The sequence below is a fragment of the Scomber scombrus genome, chromosome 20 (assembly GCF_963691925.1).
Source record: "Scomber scombrus chromosome 20, fScoSco1.1, whole genome shotgun sequence".
Lineage (NCBI taxonomy): Eukaryota > Metazoa > Chordata > Actinopteri > Scombriformes > Scombridae > Scomber > Scomber scombrus.
The window spans coordinates 15973281-15992845 of record NC_084989.1 but is presented as its reverse complement, the minus strand read 5'-3'; the positions used below and the strand labels follow the sequence as shown (position 1 = coordinate 15992845).

Genomic DNA, 19565 nt, shown 5'->3' with positions numbered 1-19565 from the left:
TCTTGGTTGCATGGCCAGCCACATTCTCTTTCCAACTCTGCGACTACCCCTGACATTTCAAATGCCAAGCATCTATTTAGCTCCAATTAGATTTTCTCAAATTACCAAACCGAGATCAAAACCTTTGGCATTAGAAATGAATTTAGCCTGACCACAGTGGCAAGTTGTATCGACTGGGGTCTCCATCATCTCTCCCCCTGTCTCTTCACAGGCAATTTTGTTAAAGGTCCTTGATGCCTGCAAACTGCTTACTGCGGCTGTAAATACATCTCTCCGGACACTGAATCGATTGCCCGATCTAATTGATGACAGAGGTTGTGAAGATGTTACACGAGTAGTAGAATATCTGGAGACTTGGGCTTACTCAGTTTGACACATCCAAATATGATTACTGCATATAGATGACTTAGCCTTAAGATATTGATGCAGTAATTGCCTCGGTCAATGTTGCTGGCAAAATGAATGTCCCAAAAAGACAAATACCATTAGTGACATTAAATACAAGTGTACACATCAGGTTATCGAATGCTTAATTATGTCCATGCACTACTTATTATTGGATGGCACAGCTTGCCCATCCTGGAGGCAGGAACATGTGGTATTGGAAGGCCAAACTGGATAAGCAGGAAAACAATGGGGTGTTGATGGCTTTCCAGGCAGTATGCGATCAGCTGTGACAGATAATTTGAAATTAGTCTAACAGCATCTAGCAGTGTAGAGCTAAGAGAAGCCTGCATAAGAAACCACTCCTTTATCTCAGTCTGAAGGTCCTGGGAGAGAGACAAAGTCCACTTGCACACCACCTTTGCTGCTATACTTAGTCACTCATCCTTTCCTATTCCACAGCGAACAGTCCTTATAGTACAATGCTGTCAAGGAATGACAATAAGCAGAAACTATGCAGTGCAATGGATCAGTGGCTGTTTGTGTACGCCTGAATAAATATGTTTCTCTTTCTTTATTAAATAAACTTTCAAATAATTGGATGATATCATTTTCAAAGATATTTATAGGTAAAGGGTAACACCTCTGAAGATTCTCAGTTATCCAGGTCATGGTGCATTTGGTAATTGGACTTGCTTTAGATAATCAATGAATTTCCTTATTATTTTGTTTAAAAGCTGTAAGAAATTGGGAAAGTTCTCAGCTCTGTGGAAACTTTCAAGATTGTACTTGTTTATTATTTAAATATGTGGTTTGACTCAGTTGATCGGCACAGAGGACTCTGGTTCTATGAAGAACTGGATGTGCCTTTTTGTACCACCTTACAGTATTTTGGCTAAATGAGACCACAGACATAACAGTTTCATTAAGGGGTCACTCTGTAAAGACTTGCTTTTATGATTTTTCACCCTGTATTATTTCTGTAATGCACATGAAATGGTTGTTTACTTGTCTGTCACTTTTGCTTATAGACACAATACTTAACTAGCTGAAGGGGAAACTTGGCAAAGTGAACATAATTTGTTTAGTTTTTAACTATGAGGGTAACTACATTTAATTCTTACACACCATTTCACACCTTTTCTTTAGCACTCAACAAGGGTCAAACTGAGCCAGGATTTGTGTTGTTTGACATAGTCCTGTTTCAACAATTGTATGTTTCCCAGTGAGTGTCAACTTTCTTTCTAACAGAAACATTTGACTTGTCTCTCTGCCCTTCACAGGTATCACCAGGTTTGACCTCTTGGGAGATTTTGGAAGATTTAATTGGCTGGGAAACTTCTACATTGTCCTTTCATATAACATGCTGTTTGCAGTCGTGACAACACTCTGTCTTGTGAGAAAATTCACCTCAGCAGTTCGGGAAGAGCTCCTGAAGGCTTTAGGTAAATTTATTTATTTATTTATCTATTATTCAGGTGTGCAGAGGATTTCTAACCAACAGCTTTAGTGTAGTAAAATTTACCAACATGCCATATTGTCTTAGTGTCCTGCAGGGTCTGACGAACAATACTGCCTTTGATATGCTGGATCCTCTATTCAATATAAGGGAAATATATTTCATAATAACACTTTGACTACCCAATTCCATCTTAATTTTGTATCCACGAAGATTTGGTCTGAAACACTGACAGCTCCAACCTGCTCTGTGGCTTTAGAGGGAGATTGTGTTTATTTCCCTCAGACAGCACGACCTGGAGTGACAAAATGGAAGAAATTGCGGCAAGACCCAATGTGCTTTGGGACTGACATGTGACAGAGGATGGGGCTAGTCTCAAAGGCTTGTGGTGACAGGCCCTGGATGTTTGATATACAGGGTGGGATAGGGTTAGAAAAATGTCAGACAGAGGCACTGAGGGGAAAAAAGCACATCAATACCTCTGTCTAAGTGAAAGTCTGAGGCTTTTTAATGAGATTTCTCTCCCTTATCTCCCCCTGCCCAGGTCTGGATAAATTGCAACTGTCAAACAGCCCTACAGACCCTGAATCTGGGAAGCTCTCGGCCAACGGGCATCAGAAAACTCTGTGAAAGGGACGATAGATCAACACACAACACACACACATACATACATACACACCTTAGCACAGCCAAAGGGAGATTTCGACAGTACTGCCTGACTGCTGAAAGGTGAAAGGGATTGGAAGGAACTTAATAAACCCAGGCAGTGTCTGACGGATGCTGCAAATGGAGGCTGAGAGCAATTTAGCTTCGTGACATTCCATCCTCTGCGTCTCGAATGGAAGCTGGGACAGAGCCAGGGATGAGACTGAGGAGTGAAATAGACTGGCATCACTGCAGTGACCTTGATGTTGACCTCAACAGTGACTGTGACTTTAAACTAACCCATCTCTTGCTTCAGGGGCACTCTTCCCCCAGCATCGCTTCCTGTTACTCTTGTACAACCTCCTCACTGCTGCACTAGACAAAAGCAAGAGGGTGAAAGCAGGTTAAACAATTCTGTAGTGGGTTTTTTCCCCCGTTTTTAAGTCTTACATCCCACTAAAAGGCAATGGTTTTACTCCTGCTTATCCTCAGTATTTGGCATAGTCAACAATCCCCCTACGATTCATAGGTACGATTCATATGATTGTATGTATGTCTGCAGTAATCAGTGTCAGTGATAGGTGGAGCACTCGCAGTTTACGGTCTATAATCGTTGGTCTTTGATTGTTAGGTGGACTGATTCAGGCATAATAAAAAGGTGTCAGTTTGTCATTTTTTTATTTTAAAATGTGAAAATAACAGTATGTGTTTTGTGAAGCATGAAATACATCAATTATTCACACCCAGTACATATAACTGCACAGACTCAATACAATTCACATTTATGCATCGGCATTCGTACTGATAGGCCTCCGATTTTAACACTCCTGTCATGTCATTGTCTTTTTATTTGGCTTTACTCAAGTGCGCTTTAACTTTATTGATGATGTCATTAGTTTGTATGAAGTAGGGTAAGAACTTTTTTTAGGTGCTCTAGATTAGACTTGAGCTACTCTACAAATGGGATACTACAGTAAATGGAAGTTATATCCATTTCATTTCCAGTGAGTGAAATACTTTTGTGCATTTGGAGCTGATCCTGTGCTTGTCTTTACAGAAATGTTATTATGCACAAAGTAAGAAAATGTCACATTTATGCTCACCCCTCCCAAAAAATCTATTTTAAATTCACAGGGCACAGAAGATTTTGTCAATTTTATTTGTAAATATTGTATTTACATGTACATATATTTGTTTCATACCTTTTTTTGCATTATTTGGATGTAAATATTGGGCTCTCACTCAGCCCACTGAGGGTCTGACTCACTAAGCAATCTGTATTTTGTTGAACATATTTTTTTATAACACCTCGATCTAATGCAGAGCTGTAATAGTCTTCACACACAGAATGCATAAGCGAACAATGTGCAACTTTGCTGCAGGTAGAAAGACTTGGTGACTCAGGCCCCACTCATATGTTGTTGTATTGCTGCATAGTCTTCTGAACTGTGACATTTGTTGTCTCCAGAACACCTTAAATGCCTTACACAACAAGCATCTTGCAGGCTTAATGTTAAGGTTGTTTCTTGTTCTGTGTTGTATATGTACATTGTTTGTCTCTAGACAGTTCCACTGTGATCCCCTTTACACCACTGAGTTTCTAGTCTAAAGCCAGCTGGATATAACACACGTTTCCTTTTTGCCATGAATGTTGTCACAGTCTCATCCAGTGAGAAAACTCTATTTTGGGACTCATCATTACCCATAAAACTTGAGAACTTGCTAGAGAGTTGACTGACCTAATGATGTTATTTTTATGGTGTCATATGCTTTCATGGTAACTAATGTGACATGATGACAAAAAAATGAAGTAGGGAAATTTTAATTTATATATGCATTTGAAACTTTTGTTTCATAGAACAGGAACTGTGGTATATCAAAGCTTTTGCTATATTACAAAGACTGAAATACTCATTTGTATCTTTCAATCAAGTCATCTTCTGAAAAGGGGCAAATCAGACTTGACAGTACTTTGTAAAGAGTAATCTCTACCTATAACTGCTCTTGCAATATTAAAACCAAAGCGATGGATTTTTCAGAAATGTTGATCGATATTTTGATATCAAAGGAGGGCTGGTTTAACCCAAATTCTTTATGAGCAGAAACATTTGGTAGATTGTCTAGTAGATTTGTGCCATTTCATGTGGTTTAATGGACCTCTTCAGCTGAGCTATGTTATTGATGTTCCGTCCATGTTGATCATTGAATACTGTGAAAATTCAAGATGGCCCCAAAGTGAAATGATACAGTTAAGAGGTAAAGTGCAACTGGGATGAATAAGTGAAAGTCAAAATATTTTTTTTGCTTAAATTCATTAAGCTGCAAACTGCGACAACACTGGACTACGATACCTGGCAGGGAAGTTTCAGGTTTTCACAACCCCGATCAAAATATCACAATCATTACTTCTCACAGTAGCTGCTGAGGTGAGGACTGACAAGGCCATTTTCTATTTAAGCAAGCTTTTCTGGTTGCCTTTACAGTGCATCTCTTTGTTGTGTGGGGGTTTCAAAAGTCGAGAGTTGGCCTGTACAGTAGGTGAAGCAGCTTTTTTTTTTCTCTATGTCAGTCAGTCAGTCTGCATGTTATTTTTGGTACATGTTTTGTGAATGTATTTTTTTTACAATTTCTCAGTTTGCTCTATGTATGTTTTGTTATTTTTTATGTTAATTTTTTTCATGTTTTGTGTGTTTGCAAATAAAAGTAGAAAAAAAGCTTTGAATATGTTTCCATTTATTGCTGACATCTTGGACACTGATGTAGGTTGACAAATTAATGATTTAGGGAAATATTCACTTTCTTGGTGAGAGTTAGATGAGAGGATTGATATTATTCATGTCTGTACACGGAGTACGGAGCTAGAGCCATGACTCGATATGATTAGCCAGCTGTAAAGTCTGGAAACAGCTAGCCAGGCTCTGTCCAAAGTTCAAGAATACACTTAACAGCACCTTTAAAGCTCAGTAATGAACACATTATATCTCGCCTGTTTATTCAGCATACAAACAGTAATATAAAAATGGCAATTTGTGGTTTATGAGGAGTTAAGGTGCAGTGACTATTAGCTGGCAAACGGCCGGATGCAGTGATTTCTGAGTCTCTGCTGTTTTCCTGACAGCCTCACAGTGACATAAGGACTAGAATAAGACATACACTAATGAGATACTAAGTATTTTGTGAGCTTTAGAAGGAGTTGGTGGGAACAGTTTTGGACTTTGAACAGAGCCAGGATAGCAGTTTTCTTTCACTTCACATTCTTTATGCTAAGCTAAGCTAATCACCTCCAAGCTCCAGCTACATACTTAACACACAGCCATGAGATTGGTGTTGATCTTCTCCTCTAACTCCCAGTAATAAAGGGAATGATCTTATTTCCAAAAATGCTCAACAGTTTGTTCCTTTAATCTTGTCTTTGTAAGATGTAGATGTTTCTTTGCATACAATGAAGGGTACCCTAGCTTACAAATCTTACTATGTGGGATGATGCAAAATGCCATCTCTACCGGGTTTAGATGAGTTTTTTGTGGTAGACTGATCTGCACAGGGGGCAAGTTGGTCTGCTGTCTACAGTGAAGGCCTCGAACGCCTCTAAACAGAGCTGGTGGAAGAGGTGAGAACAGGACAGAAGCACGGTGCGTCTACGTTGTTGTTTTGATCCACCAGCTTGTGTTGTGAGGCTGGGACTGTAAAGTGCGGTCAGGCATATGGGGCAGTCCCAAGCACCTCTGTGGATAACCTGTCAGTGATAAAAACAAACAATATTCATGATTGGCTTAAAATCTTTATACCTCCTGTTACAGAGGGCTATTTAGGAAGACTATTTGTATAAACTTAACTGCCATGTTGATTAGGGGGTATTAAAGGATAGATTCAATAGTCAGGTGCTTAAATGAACACTGAAACAGGTTTTGCTGGATTTAATTATTCCTCCTGTTCATACTGATCATTAGAAGATTCCCTCTTAAAGTGTGAGTGAAGGAGGACAAAAGTCACAGTCCTCTATTTGAGCTTAAATGTGTTTAAAAGTTTAAGATAATGTGAGGCTTCAGCAGTCTCAGTTAGTTAAGTAAAGTGGATATCTTCCAGTCTTTTGAGTTAAAACAAATCCCTTCTTTCTATTTCTCAAGGGAAAGTGTTTTCCTGTTCAATTGCAGTGGAGGGACCACAAAAGAAAGGGGAATTTGGCACAAAATGACTTAATTTGAAAGACACAGACTTGATTTGACTAATTTATCAACTGAAGCCTCATATTCGGTCAAATAAGCTTTAAAATATACTTTTTGCACAGAAGGAGGGCTGTGGATCACTTACACTGAAAGTGTGTTATCAGAGGATCTTCTAATGGTCGGTATGAACAGGAAGAATGATTACAGCGAGAAAAACGTGTGTCAATATTCACTTGGGCACCTGACTGTTGTTTTAGGACAGACTTGAAAAACTGTGAGCCGATCCTGTAAAAGTGACTTCCATGCACCTGCAATTTCATTATAAAAGAACTGCAACAACCGAATCTATTGGCAACTACCTGGCAGGTTTGAGCTAACATGAGGAACATGTTTATCAGTGATCTTTATAAAAACAAAGCAACACGCATGATTAACCAGATACAGCCTCCTGTCTTTAGGGCCCGACATGCACAGCCGTTAAATGTTTCATAACGAGCTGCACTCCGCTTTATAGAGTTTGCACCCGTGAAAAAGGTGCAAGGTATGTGTTGAAAGCACATTCACTGTTTGATACTTCATGTCAAGGCTGAGCCACTCCTGCCTTGTGCAAAACCTTTTCACACCAGATAAAGAAGAAGAAGGGGGGGGGGGGAAGACATCTTCTCTGCACACACCCCACCCCCTTTACGGAAAATGGTACTGGCTGCAATGACAGCCAACAATGGAGCCTTATGGAACAGCAAATCTTAATGTCTTTTCAGTTCCTTCGCAGCCATCCAGGCGATGAAAAGCCTGCCGTGCATTATCAGACTGGCTCGTGTTTTTTGTAAACACAGAGGATTATTGGCCTACCTGCTGCCATTCATTTGGTAAAGTGAATGATCACCTCTGGAGAGATGTGTACTCTCTATATAGCAGCTGTGATGCTGGCATCCCCATGCAAGCATTAACATGTCAAGGGAAAGGCAAGGCTGGGAGAAGAATTAGACTAGGATTAGATATTTTTTACGTGGCCTTGTTTAATGATACGAGTGGCTTCTGGTTCACTGGAGTGTCTTGTTCCTTACCTGGCTCTGTATTCGGTCCCAGTCGTTCTCCTGAGGTTCGGGGACGTGCTTTCTCTCCAGCTGCTGGAACACTCGCCTGCTTGATGACAGGGAGCGGTCGATATCACTCAGAAAAGCCTCCGTGTCGGTGTGACAGTATCGGACAAAGCTGTCATTCAACTCCTGCAACTAATTAGAAAAACCATTTTAGTGGCACAAAAGAGGCATGTTTCATTCAGATACACAATAGAGTCGTGTTTTCGGTGAAGGCTAATTGTGTATGTGTATTGTAATGGCTGAGGCACGCTGACAGGGTGCAGTTGTTAAACAGCCAGATCAATACAGTCACGTCTCCCACTAACATGGAGAATTAATGGAAACCAGTAAAAAAAAAAAAACGGGAAGACAGTGCTGGGAAACGTGGAAACACACACATCTGACACATTTCATACAAACTCACATAAACATGTTCTCGCCTCTGTCTTGTACAAAGTGACTGGATGCAGAAAAACTAAAGAATTACTAATCATTTCATATAAAGTTTTATGGAATTAATTTACATTTCTATCCAGTGAAATAACTTCTAATTAATTTAGATGTGTCTAAAACACAACATGTCTGGATTTAGCCAGCAGGCAGGCTCCTAGACATCAGCTGATCCTCACCTGGTTATAACTTACATCTGACAGTTATTCTTATATTTCTAGGATGCAAATGTTAAATAAAGCCTATCTATTCATTTAAATGACAAGTCACTTTTTCCATTATAAAACTATTTTTAAAGGACTTCTATCCAGTGTCTGTTGTCTCCCATTTACAGCAGCTGTTGCTAAGCAACAATTAACACCCACATATGGATATAAATGTTTATATCAAAAACATATTCAATGTTCAATGAATATGCTATTTATATATATATATATATATATATATATATATATATATATATATATATATATATATATATATATATATATATATATATATATATATATATATATATATACACAGTACGTTTTAATGGCACATGCAACTGAACAGTTCACATGTATTCCTACTGCAGTTTGTGACAAAAGAAACCACATTTTTGCAACTAATTGATAGTAACTAAACCATCTCCATGACAACTGAGCAAACTCCATCCACTGATGGAAGGCCATGAGAAGTGGCTGAAAACTCAAGAAAAACAAACTGAGTAAATGGACCTTGTAATTAGATTTTTTTTCACTAGTTCAATCACATTATGTGTTTACAGAAAATTATATAAATACTATATCACTGCTAGTTATTTTCCTGATTCTTTGGTCTATAAAAAGTTTGTTTTTTTAAGTGAAAAATGCCCATCAGAGTTTCCTACAGCCCAAAGCAACATCCTCAAATCGATCATTTTCTTTGAACAACGGTTCAAAATGTTGAGATATTTCATTTATAATTACATAAGACAAAAAAGCGGAATAATCCTCAAAATTGAGAACAAGGGAGCTGGAACAAGGGAGTATTTAACACTTTTGCTTGAAAAATGACTATAAATGATAAATTGATAATCATGCAAATTATTTTATGTCAGTTACGGTTGCAGCTCTACATGAACGTGTTACACAACACCTGGGAAAAGTCGTGTAATTACCTTTAGCACCTGTTGGCACATATGCACTTGTTTTCTCTGTGTCTGACACACACACACTCACACACACACACACACACACAAGCACACAAATACAAACCCCATCTCTTAGCCTGTCACAGTGACATCAGAATTGCTTTACAGCTCGGCTTTTATCACAAATTAAACAACTGTTAACCATTCGGATGAAGGGTTTTATGAGCCTGGCTGACTTTTCGACAGTTAAGACAAACAGTACAGCCTCTGGTGAACTTTGCCTTGCTCCACGGTAGATGCGGATGGGAGAGGACACAAGGGGTGGGGGGAAAGGGAGGTGGAGGTGGAGTGTAGAGGTGTTATCTCACAGCAATACATCTAGATGCCGGTAGTGTCCCCCTTAATGTGTTGACTCAGGGTCGGACCTCCGAAACGAGTAAAAATTGAAAGCTGGGCATCATGATCAGTTGATAAGATTTCTGAAACGGACCTGATGTGTGGGAGGTTTTTTTATGTTGTTTTTTTTGTGGCAGGGAACACCTGTGGCTTCATGGTACAAAGATGCTTTATTACCTTCTGCTATCACGAGGAAAATGAAGAGAATAGGTTTCTCCGCCTCACACAGGTTCCAGTCCAGCACTGACACGCCTGTTTGCATTACAGTCAGCTAAGCAAATAAGTCTTCCCCTTGAAAATCAAGTCAATCAGACCTGTCAGCGCTGTGTTGCGCAGCTTGCAGCTCTTGAAGATCATCCTCAGTGTGACAAAAGATATGAGACAATCTCATGACCACCCACGACCGCTGAATCACACAACTTGAATGTAAAGTGGCTGACAGTGTCTATGACTCTTTCCTGAGCATGTGGACCCGGACATGGCCTAATGTGTTAGAACAGAGTTAATTGGCTCAGTAAATGCTGTGTCTTTGTTTACGTGACATGTTAAGGCATGGTTTATAGGCGAGATGATAGAGACTGACAGGGGGATGGGTAGGACACTCCAACCCTTACAACACATTAGAAGTGTGGCCCTCACGCATTTGTCACTTTTGCTTAATCAGCCTCTTTGAAGCGCAAGAGCACTCTGCATGATTACCACACTCCACAGAGAAATAAGCACAGCCCAGTCTTTTAAAGACACTGGACATACATTTGGTGGAGCTCTGACTATTTCAAAGCAGAGTCACTGGATGATTCTGTATGCGAAATTACTGCAACACTGAATCTTTTATATGAAAAACTGTGTAACAAAAAAGATGTATTGCTGAGAGAAATGGCGACCAGTGTCCTCTTTGGTCATCCAAGGCCTCAGATGGGGGAGGTTCACTAGGTGGCAATGTTCCCTTTTCCTGAGAGCCACCGTGAAGGCTCAACACAAGCCTCAGAGTCAAGCCACCCCGTCCACTGGCTGCACTGGAGACCAACTCCAATATTCCCTCCATCAAGTCCAATCAATGCATGATTTATAGCTTCAAAACAGGACAAGAGAACAAAGCCTGAAATGACTACCTGCATCAGGTATCCAAACACTGAACCTCTTCACCTTCTCCCATCCGCCCCAGATACAGGACTACACACATTGATCGATGAAGGAATACCAGACCCAGACATGCACAGGAGACATTGTGTGTTGACCCTGGAATGTCCAGATTGTTTGACTAAAACACAAACTCTCTCCACATTAGTGGACAAACAGTATATGATTCACAAGGCATCAAAGGAGCTTGAGAGGGTGACAGCAGGTGAAGGTGTGTGTGTAGGTTAGCATCAGGGTCAAAGAGTCCCTGAAACCTGTGCCTCAACCCTCAGATGTGATGCTCGCCACAGCCTTTATTTGACCAACTCAACACTCAAAGAATGTCAGGGTGCAATGTGGTTAGAGAAGGAGACTTTATGACTTTATTTTATTAAATGAAAGGGATGCTTCATAAATTCCAAGATGAGATCACTGCAGAATTTATGTCCAAACTCACCTTTGCTTCGAAGAATTTCCGTCTTAGCCGTTTGTCTTTTGGGCATATGGTTTTCCTCGTATTTCTGTACCACTTTCGAGCAACGTAGCCTCGCCAGCAGGCTTGAATTCTACAAACAAACAAAGTAAATTCATAAAGAAACAACATCAGATAATCTAACAGGATACAAAACAGTTATATCAATGTGGTCAAAATCTAACTTTGCAGTGGTTTGAGAAACATACTGTGTTTTCTAGTTGTTATGTAATGATTTAATTTTTCACATGCAAAAATTAAACCAAAGTACAACTGCAGGTGTGGCCGCAACTCAAAGATATATGTGTCATATGTAAAAGAAGCATGTATTTTATAATTGAAAAACTATATGTGCATCTTCATATTTTAAATGTAATGCACATTAAGTGAAATGTAAATGTAATTTTACAACATCTGTTTACGTGTTTCTTCTGCAATTATTAAGTCTTCTATCGGTTGAAATATTTCTTGACTTACATCAGACCCGAAATAGTTTATACATAAAGTATATTTTAGCATTTAAGGATGAGTTTTCCTTTAGCACTAGCTGGAGGATGTTGCTGTTGTGAAAATGACTTGTCACTTGTGTGATGTACAATTCTCAGTTTGCGCTATGTGAATGGGAGTATCTGCTCTATCGTTCATTTTAACACATTCAAACTAATTTGTGATGTCATATTTTATATCTCTGCTTTGTGCATTTACCTGGTGGCAGACTGGTGTCTGAAAAGGCATGCTGCATCATGGATCACCCGTGTTTCATACTGTTCCCTCCTGCACATTGGGCAGCACTTCCTCCCAGAAAACATCTCAAAGGCTTGCAGACATGCTCTGTGAAACACATGAGAGCAAGACAGCAACACCTAAAAAGGGAGTGTGACATGGGTTACTTAATCTATATGACATTTAAACAGTATCACACATGCAATGAAACAAAAATAAATCAATCTATAAGTTTATATTTCATAGGTTAACTGACTATATGGGTTTCCTTGACTCTTGAGGATGCTTTGGGAGACTCAAATACCATCTGTGCACATGTGGTTTTTGTTTGTGTGTGTTTTAAGCCATGCTAAATCTGTGTGTATTCATGCACGTGTGTGAAAGTGTGTATCTGCCTTGAAGTGTTATTTGCCAAGAGGATAGAGGGAATCAGCATGACCCCCAGTGGGCCGGCTGGAATCTGGACTATAGGCTCCTCTACCTGTAAGAGGGATTCTTTTATCGTCTGAAAGGAGACAGCCACAGCTATGGGGCTTGGCACACAAACCAGTTTACTCAGATCTCTAGAGGGCAGGGGGGAGGCATATTGATTTCCCATTGTTTTTGGCCTGGCCAACACACTCCATCACCGGTGAAAGGGCCCCCTGCAGTGTACAATTTCCAGGAGCTCGACAAGCCATTAGACCAGAGAGAAATTTCACTTCTCACTACAAGCTACAGTTAATGGTCAGACACAGAAATGGAATAAACATTTAATAGGAAGCACTGGAACTTTTTCTTTTTAAAATCTGAGCTATTAGAGACAATTCCTTGTTGGTGCTAAAATAATCTGAGTAATAAATATTTCAGTCCACATACGACTGCTATTGTAAGCATTTTTAATTGTCATGCTTGAATGCAACACAAGACTATAGCAAACAAATGCATTGTTAGAATATGAAAGCTGGCAAAAAAAAGCCAAATCGACAAAGATTCCTACTTGTCACTTTCACTTGTTAGTAGGCTCTAATTAACTTTTTTTCTCCCTGAGTCTAACTAATATTTACACGTGCATCTATGGCAACTGTGCTTTGTGAGGCGGCCTATACTAGACCCACATTCTTGAGGAGATTGGCATCTTAAAAGGGGATCGGAAAGGTGTAAAAGACTGAATGACCCTCACAGTAACACACTGATTGCTACATCATCACGTCACAGTTGAGTTCCAAGGCAGTATGGGTAAATTTGTACAGTTGTCTACACAGATTAAAACATACAGGAACTGCAGGGGGGAGGGGTGGGGGCTCTGTGTGTGTGTGTGTGTGTGTGTGTGTGTGTGTGTGTGTGTGTGTGTGTGTGTGTGTGTGTGTGTGTGTGTGTGTGTGTGTGTGTGTGTGTGCATGTGTCTACAGAAACACAGGCTTCCCCCCAGGACAGTCACACAACATTGAAAACATGTTAAAAGAGAAAGAAAGAGCTCTCTCACAGACTATTAACAGTAGCTACTGTGTTGGGGAATACCTGAGGCTGGAGGCAAAACTCCTCCTTGCATATTGCACAGGGCTGTGCTGATTCCCCCTGCTGAACAGACCTCGCCTTCACCTGAGTCCATTCGTCCTCTGTCAGTCTCCCTGCTGGGGACGCCACCAAACCCATTTTCTGTGCTAGAAGAAATATTGGAAATACACTTGAGATATTCATGAAGGAATAACATGAAGAAGGTGTCAGACATTTCCAATTTTCGCAGAGTAGTTTACCTAATGTTAAAGGAGGTGGAGCAGCATCAAGCACATATTCTCCCTCTTCCTGTCCATATTGCAGACCCTTTCCCTCCACTCTTTCTCTTGCTTGTGGATTTCTGGGTGCTTTTCTTTTGCATGTCAGCAAAGGGTCAGAAAGTGAGACATTCAGGTGCAGCAGGGTCCGTGTGATGTGATCTTGAAAGGCAACTGAGGCGATCACCAACTTTTTGTTACCTTTAGTTGTCAAGCTCTGCAAAATATGTTCAACACTGCATTTAAAAACATATTCCTTTAAGCAGCACAACTTTGGCAAGACCTTTTTACTTCTTTTAGATCAGGTTAAGTAAAAAGACAATAACACAAACAGATAGATGCATCCTGAACCACACTGAACTAAACTAAATAGCTAATGCAGGAATATATAACTGCATAGTAAAATGGAAGATGCTGAATTACAAAGGATTGATCACTAATACAGCAATGAGTGTTTCTAAGAAATTACACTTTAAAACCGACACACAACTCAGCTACAGTCTATTTTCTGGTTTACCTGAAATATGGAGAGTCTAACCTCATTTTGCACACAAATAAAATAATGTATTGGTTATTTACTGTGAACAGGACCGCGTGGAGCTCAGTGTGTTTGCTTTCTAATTAACGAATTAACTTGAGCTTGCAGGTGCAAACAGACAACAGGGAGACTTATCCTCGTCCCACACACGCTTTTAAGCTATCAAGACAGTCTAAATGTACACATAGGAAGAAAACCTGACGACACTTTTACCACAGTTCTTCAAATAAGCACATTCTCATTGCTTAACTAATTAACAAATGGTTAAATTAGGGGTGAAGAGCTGCGAAAAATCCAAACCTTCCGCATTGCCATCCTATCAAGACAGTGTTTGAGTGGTTACTAGGTAACCAGGCCCTGCCCTCCCCGTCTCCACCGCGGAGCTTCCTCTGATTGGCTGAGCTCAAACATCTGATTGCTTATTGTATTCTCATTAATAAAACACACACACACACACACACACACACACACACACACACACACACACACACACACACACACACACACACACACACACACACACACACACTATAAAATCAACCGTGTGGTGTTTTTGACATCTGTATGTTGAAGTGAAGATTACATCAAATTCCTCATTTTCTGTCAGCTCACCTGGGCTTTTCTTCCTGCACTGAGACACACATTAAAGAGCACCTGAAGCCAGCCTTTGATTGGTGTTTGGGTTGATTCTTCATGTTTGGTAAGGAACTAAAACTTGGTTTGATTGCTTGGGCACATCAGCCAAAAACAAGATTCCAGTCATGTCTCTGACTGGTAGAGGGGACACGTGTAGCACGTTTTTAAACAAAGACACTACTACTAGGAGGGCTAACCAATGTTTTAGATTTAAGTGTACCTTTAACTAATTGATTCAACGGGTCATATTCTGTTTTATTTTTCTAGTGGGGTTTTCTGCTGGGGTGTTAAAGGAACTAGAGTGGTGGAGCAGCCATCTTGCATCTGTGCAGAACTGAGTGGTATACACAAGCCTCGCTGATAGTGCAGTTGATTTTCTTTGCTTGTTCATTTATTGTTGATTAGATTTTTGTATTATTGTACAGTTTAATCCATCCTTCCTTTATTATGGTCTGTATTTAAGCCTTCTAATGAAACTACCCTGCTGCCACCTGGTTGAATGGAGACAAGTCTTTTATATCATGCATCATCACTAAAATCAAAATTTTGGAAAAGCAATTTCATGCTACAGTTTTTTTCTGGTTCTTGTGTATTGAGTATAACCAGGTCACAATTATGTAATGTTTATATAATGTGTGTAATAATATGAATTTCTGAAGTGCATATACAGCCTAAGGATGTTGTAAACCATGCTATTTAAGGCTTGTAAATTATGGTATTTAAACTTTGAACTGGTGCTTGCAATTCTAACAGTAATTTAATGTTGGTAAAATAACTGCTTTTATTTACGGTTTACATGTACAATTTTGCGGTACTTTATTTTCCAGTTTATGGAACTTGATACCTCTACTCCACTACATTTCAGAGGAAAATATGCCATTTCATTACCTCACATTACCTTTATCTGACAGCTATAATTAATAGTTCCTCTAATCCTATATACAAAACATATGATTAACTTATAAAATATGGTTCAATACGATGAGTTATTATAGATTAAAGGCTCTGCATACAAGTGTTTGCAGTTAATGTGGCTGATTAGACCTGCACAGGTTGGATTTGAGCAAAGCTGTGCGGGGATTTACGTGAGGTCACCAAAGTCCACGTACCAGTAAGAATGATAAAGTTGTAACTTGTCCCACAACGAAAACAAGACAGTGAGAGAGACGTTAACCAAGCCTAGCCTTACGCAGTCCTGAGGAGACGTGTAAGCAAATAAGTAAATAAGTGAAAATAGGTTACATGTGGGGTGCACTGTGGATGTGTAGGGTCTTTGAACGACTATAAAATATTCAGATTAGTTTCCTGCAAACCAGCGAAATTTAAAGTGCTGCTTACATGTTTACTCATCAATTATAATAATCCACTAATATTATGTAGTCAACACTATGAAAGGACTATTCTGCGTAAAAAAGATATAAAGGGCTCGTTCTAAGGTAACGAAAACATGACAGTTCTTATTTGAATGGGATTATACACTAATTAAACCAGAAGTGTGAGCATTAACATTGCCCCACTCCCCTCACCCCCACCCCTATAGCCCTTCATCCATTATTTCCATAAACTATAAACCATATAACTTACCTACTTACATACAAGCTGTTGTTAACTCATAGATTAACAGATTTGACATATAAATTAAACTACCAAACAGTATGTAGATACAAAAAATTGCTCCCACTTGACCAGCTACAATGTTGAAATATTACCAAAATGTATCAGTAATAACAATCCAATATGTTATATACAAAAATATGTATATAATATAACACTGGCAAGGGACAGTTGTTTTACTTCTAAAGCTTAAGAGCAAAATGAACTTAAGCGTTTGAAGTAAAATTTTTGCATTTTCATTTTTGCAGTATTTCTACTGTGGTACTACATCAGTAAAGGATCTGGATACGTCTTCCATCACTGCTGATTGCTTTACAGTTACTAAGTTTTCTATGTCTATCCCCTTCTATCACCATGCAAAGTCAATTTCGCTCTTTGAAAACTGTGTGCAGTGTCTAATGATTATTTTATTGTCAGGCAGTTGTCAGTGAATAGTTGGAACCTGACCAAAGGAGGTTCGTCTATGTGTCTGTGTGACTCACCGAGCTGTCGTCAGAGCAGGCGCTGAACAAAGCTAAGCTGCTCATACCTGTGCTGTGAGCTAAGGGATCCCTCCCAGGTCACCCCTTACATGAAAAAAACATACACACAAACACGCAGTCCAAACCGTCTCTTTTTGTGCTCCTGATGAAAAGTTTGCTTTATTTCTCACACACAGCGTGGGAGTGTGTGACTTGTAAAATGCTTTGCAGCCTTGATTGACTTTGATGTGCTCAGTCAGAATCGGTGAAAACAGATGGCCGGGGAGAGGGCTAACGGTGAGGTCTGTCAATCCAGGGAGTCCTCTAAGAAAACAAAGTGAAGACCTGGCTCAGGGAGAGGAGGAAACCCCTGAGCTTCTCAAGAGGCTGCTGCATTCTTGAGATTAAGGCAAGAAAAACGCAGACCACTGCTGTTAATGCCTCAAACAAAGGCGTGGAACAATTTATTAGTTAAGAATTCAAGCTCAGAGCTCAATCAAAGGCCTGTCGTCCACAATGCCAGACTTGGGGCTTTGGTTTGTTTTTTTAAGTAAATAATCATGCTTAAAAGATATGGCAAAGATGGGGCTCAAGTCCCCCATAAAGCCTGCATTCTTCCAACTGTCATCAGAATGGATTTCAGTGTGCGCTTTTATTTTCAACAGGGACAGTGTTTGTCTTTTTCTTTATGAATACCATTTTAAAGAGCTTTTTATTTAACTTTCTTCCCCCTGGACCTATTTACCTGATCTGTGGTATTTTTGAAAAGACAACTCATCTTGACGTGCAAAGAGCTGATGACTTAAGCGAAAGGTAAAAAAAAAAAAAAAGAAAGAAGAAGCTGTGCAGAGGAGCTGCATTTGCTGTGGTGATAACTGAGATAGCACTGCCAAGACTTTAAACTAAATCACTCTGATTCATCATAGGCACCTGTAGAGAATATCATATGAAACAATCATGACGCTAATCAATACTTGAGTAAATAAAGCATCTAGACATGTGAGTAAATGTGCAACACTTTCATGATACTGAGTCAGTTCATGCTCATAAAATGGGCCAGTGTCCATACATCATACACCGTGATATATTGCATTGTTGTCAAATGAGTAATTGCCGCGAGATATAGATGAGAGAGGGCAGCCCATAATGGTTAATTAACAATTATGTCCGCCAGTGAGATGACCAGGAGACCAATCACTTTGATAGGAGACAGTGGAGGGGGACAGAAATCAAATTATTTTATGACTTGACCCATAATGCTTCCCTAACATGACTTTAATCACTCCATGGTGGATAGGAGTCCCCCATGGCTATCTGGGAGCGAACCAGTCAGTGGAGAACAGCAAGGCTTTACTATTTGCTGTTATCTCCTGCGTCATTGCTGAGTAAGTAAGCTATAAAAGAACACAGCCATCATTATAGCAGTTTGGTTGCTTTTCAGAGAGATGGAACTCCTAATGATTAGACATGTCCTTTATAAATGAAATACAAATCACCCTAGGCTTTTGGTTTTACTTCATTTACTAAGTGCTACATTACCTCATACTTTGGACCTAACAATGGATTTCCTATAAATCTCGGGGTAGTTGAAATGATGAAGGGGCCCACATATCACAAAATGTGCCAGTGCTTATTAGCACTTGAGAAGTTATTGATCGGGCATTTTGATTAATGTCCGCTTGGGGGTACGGTGGCATTCAGAGGCCCGTGGAGGCCCCCCTCTGCAACTGGCTGGGACTTCTCCCTCTCAATTACCTCCAGTTTGTGCTGACTGCCAGCCTGAGCTCTGGCGAGACGACAGCCACTGCAGCATCCCGATGCCAGGAATAACAGGAACTCGCCCTCTGTTTCCCAATTCTTCTCCATCATTTAGACGTAAGCATATTGAAAGCAAGAGGATGGCTATGGAGGGTTTAGTTATAGGGTATAGAGTAGAGTGTGGGTCAGCACCAATGTAGGAAAATTGTTGGATAATTTGCAATATTGTGGAAAAAGCATCTGACTAAAGAAGAGGAAGGGCCTGTGAAGATGTAATGCTTATTGTAAAGAAGAAAAGCACATTTTGGTTTTGCTAATGATAAGTGAATCTTTTTTTTTTTTTTTTTGAAGGAAAGAGGGTTTATGGTGTGTGGCAGGCAGTTTTACACTGTTTTGTGTGTTTGTGTGTGTGAGAGGATGGTGTAAGCAACTATATTAAGTCAGCTGTGAAAACTGAATGATATGATATCTAATGCTGGGTGAACAAAGATGAGAAAAATGAAGTGGAAAGATGTATGAAATAGAGTCTTTATTTCTAAACATTTAGGCATAAAATATTAAGTATTAGTTTAGTGAGTTGGCATGCTAACAACTGATTACATCTGATACAATTGGCACTAAACACAGAAATAGTTGAGGCTGATAGGAATGTAATTCATTCTGAAGGTATTTGGATCACCAAATATCTTAATTTCATGGTAGTCTAGTCAACAGTTGCTGAGACATTTCACTGTGAACCACAAATGTCAACATGACTGTGGTGCTAAAGGAAAAGTCAGCAGGCTTTATCCTCT

General features: G+C 39.7%; 2 protein-coding genes across 2 annotated transcripts in view; one reads left to right on the top strand and one right to left on the bottom strand.

Annotated features, from left to right (window-relative positions):
• Positions 1–4280, top strand: part of lmbr1 (limb development membrane protein 1) — a 35786-nt gene extending 31506 nt beyond the window's left edge. The window contains exons 16-17 of the mRNA XM_062441374.1: positions 1668–1829; positions 2388–4280. Of these exons, the coding sequence (XP_062297358.1) occupies positions 1668–1829; positions 2388–2473 (248 nt within the window). The 3' untranslated portion in view covers positions 2474–4280. The remainder of the gene's footprint in view (positions 1–1667; positions 1830–2387) is intronic.
• Positions 4281–5996: 1716 nt separating this feature from the next.
• Positions 5997–18882, bottom strand: rnf32 (ring finger protein 32). The gene is made up of 8 exons (XM_062441397.1): positions 18703–18882; positions 14915–14928; positions 13747–14000; positions 13511–13653; positions 11993–12150; positions 11273–11381; positions 7722–7889; positions 5997–6224 (listed from the first exon to the last, which is right to left on the bottom strand). Exons 1-8 carry the CDS (start codon positions 18880–18882, stop codon positions 5997–5999), a joined length of 1254 nt encoding a protein of 417 aa, XP_062297381.1.
• Positions 18883–19565: the final 683 nt, after the last annotated feature.

Bases quoted from the DNA above. Each gene is read 5' to 3' on its own strand.
- rnf32 (XM_062441397.1), bottom strand. From the start codon at position 18,882: ATGATGGAGAAGAATTGGGAAACAGAGGGCGAGTTCCTGTTATTCCTG. The intron at 12,151-13,510 runs GTATTCCCCAAC...CTCCCTTTTTAG, and splicing joins AGTTTTGCCTCCAGCCTCAG to GTGTTGCTGTCTTGCTCTCA. The intron at 7,890-11,272 runs GTGAGTTTGGAC...TTTTCTAATTAG, and splicing joins GGAAATTCTTCGAAGCAAAG to TTGCAGGAGTTGAATGACAG.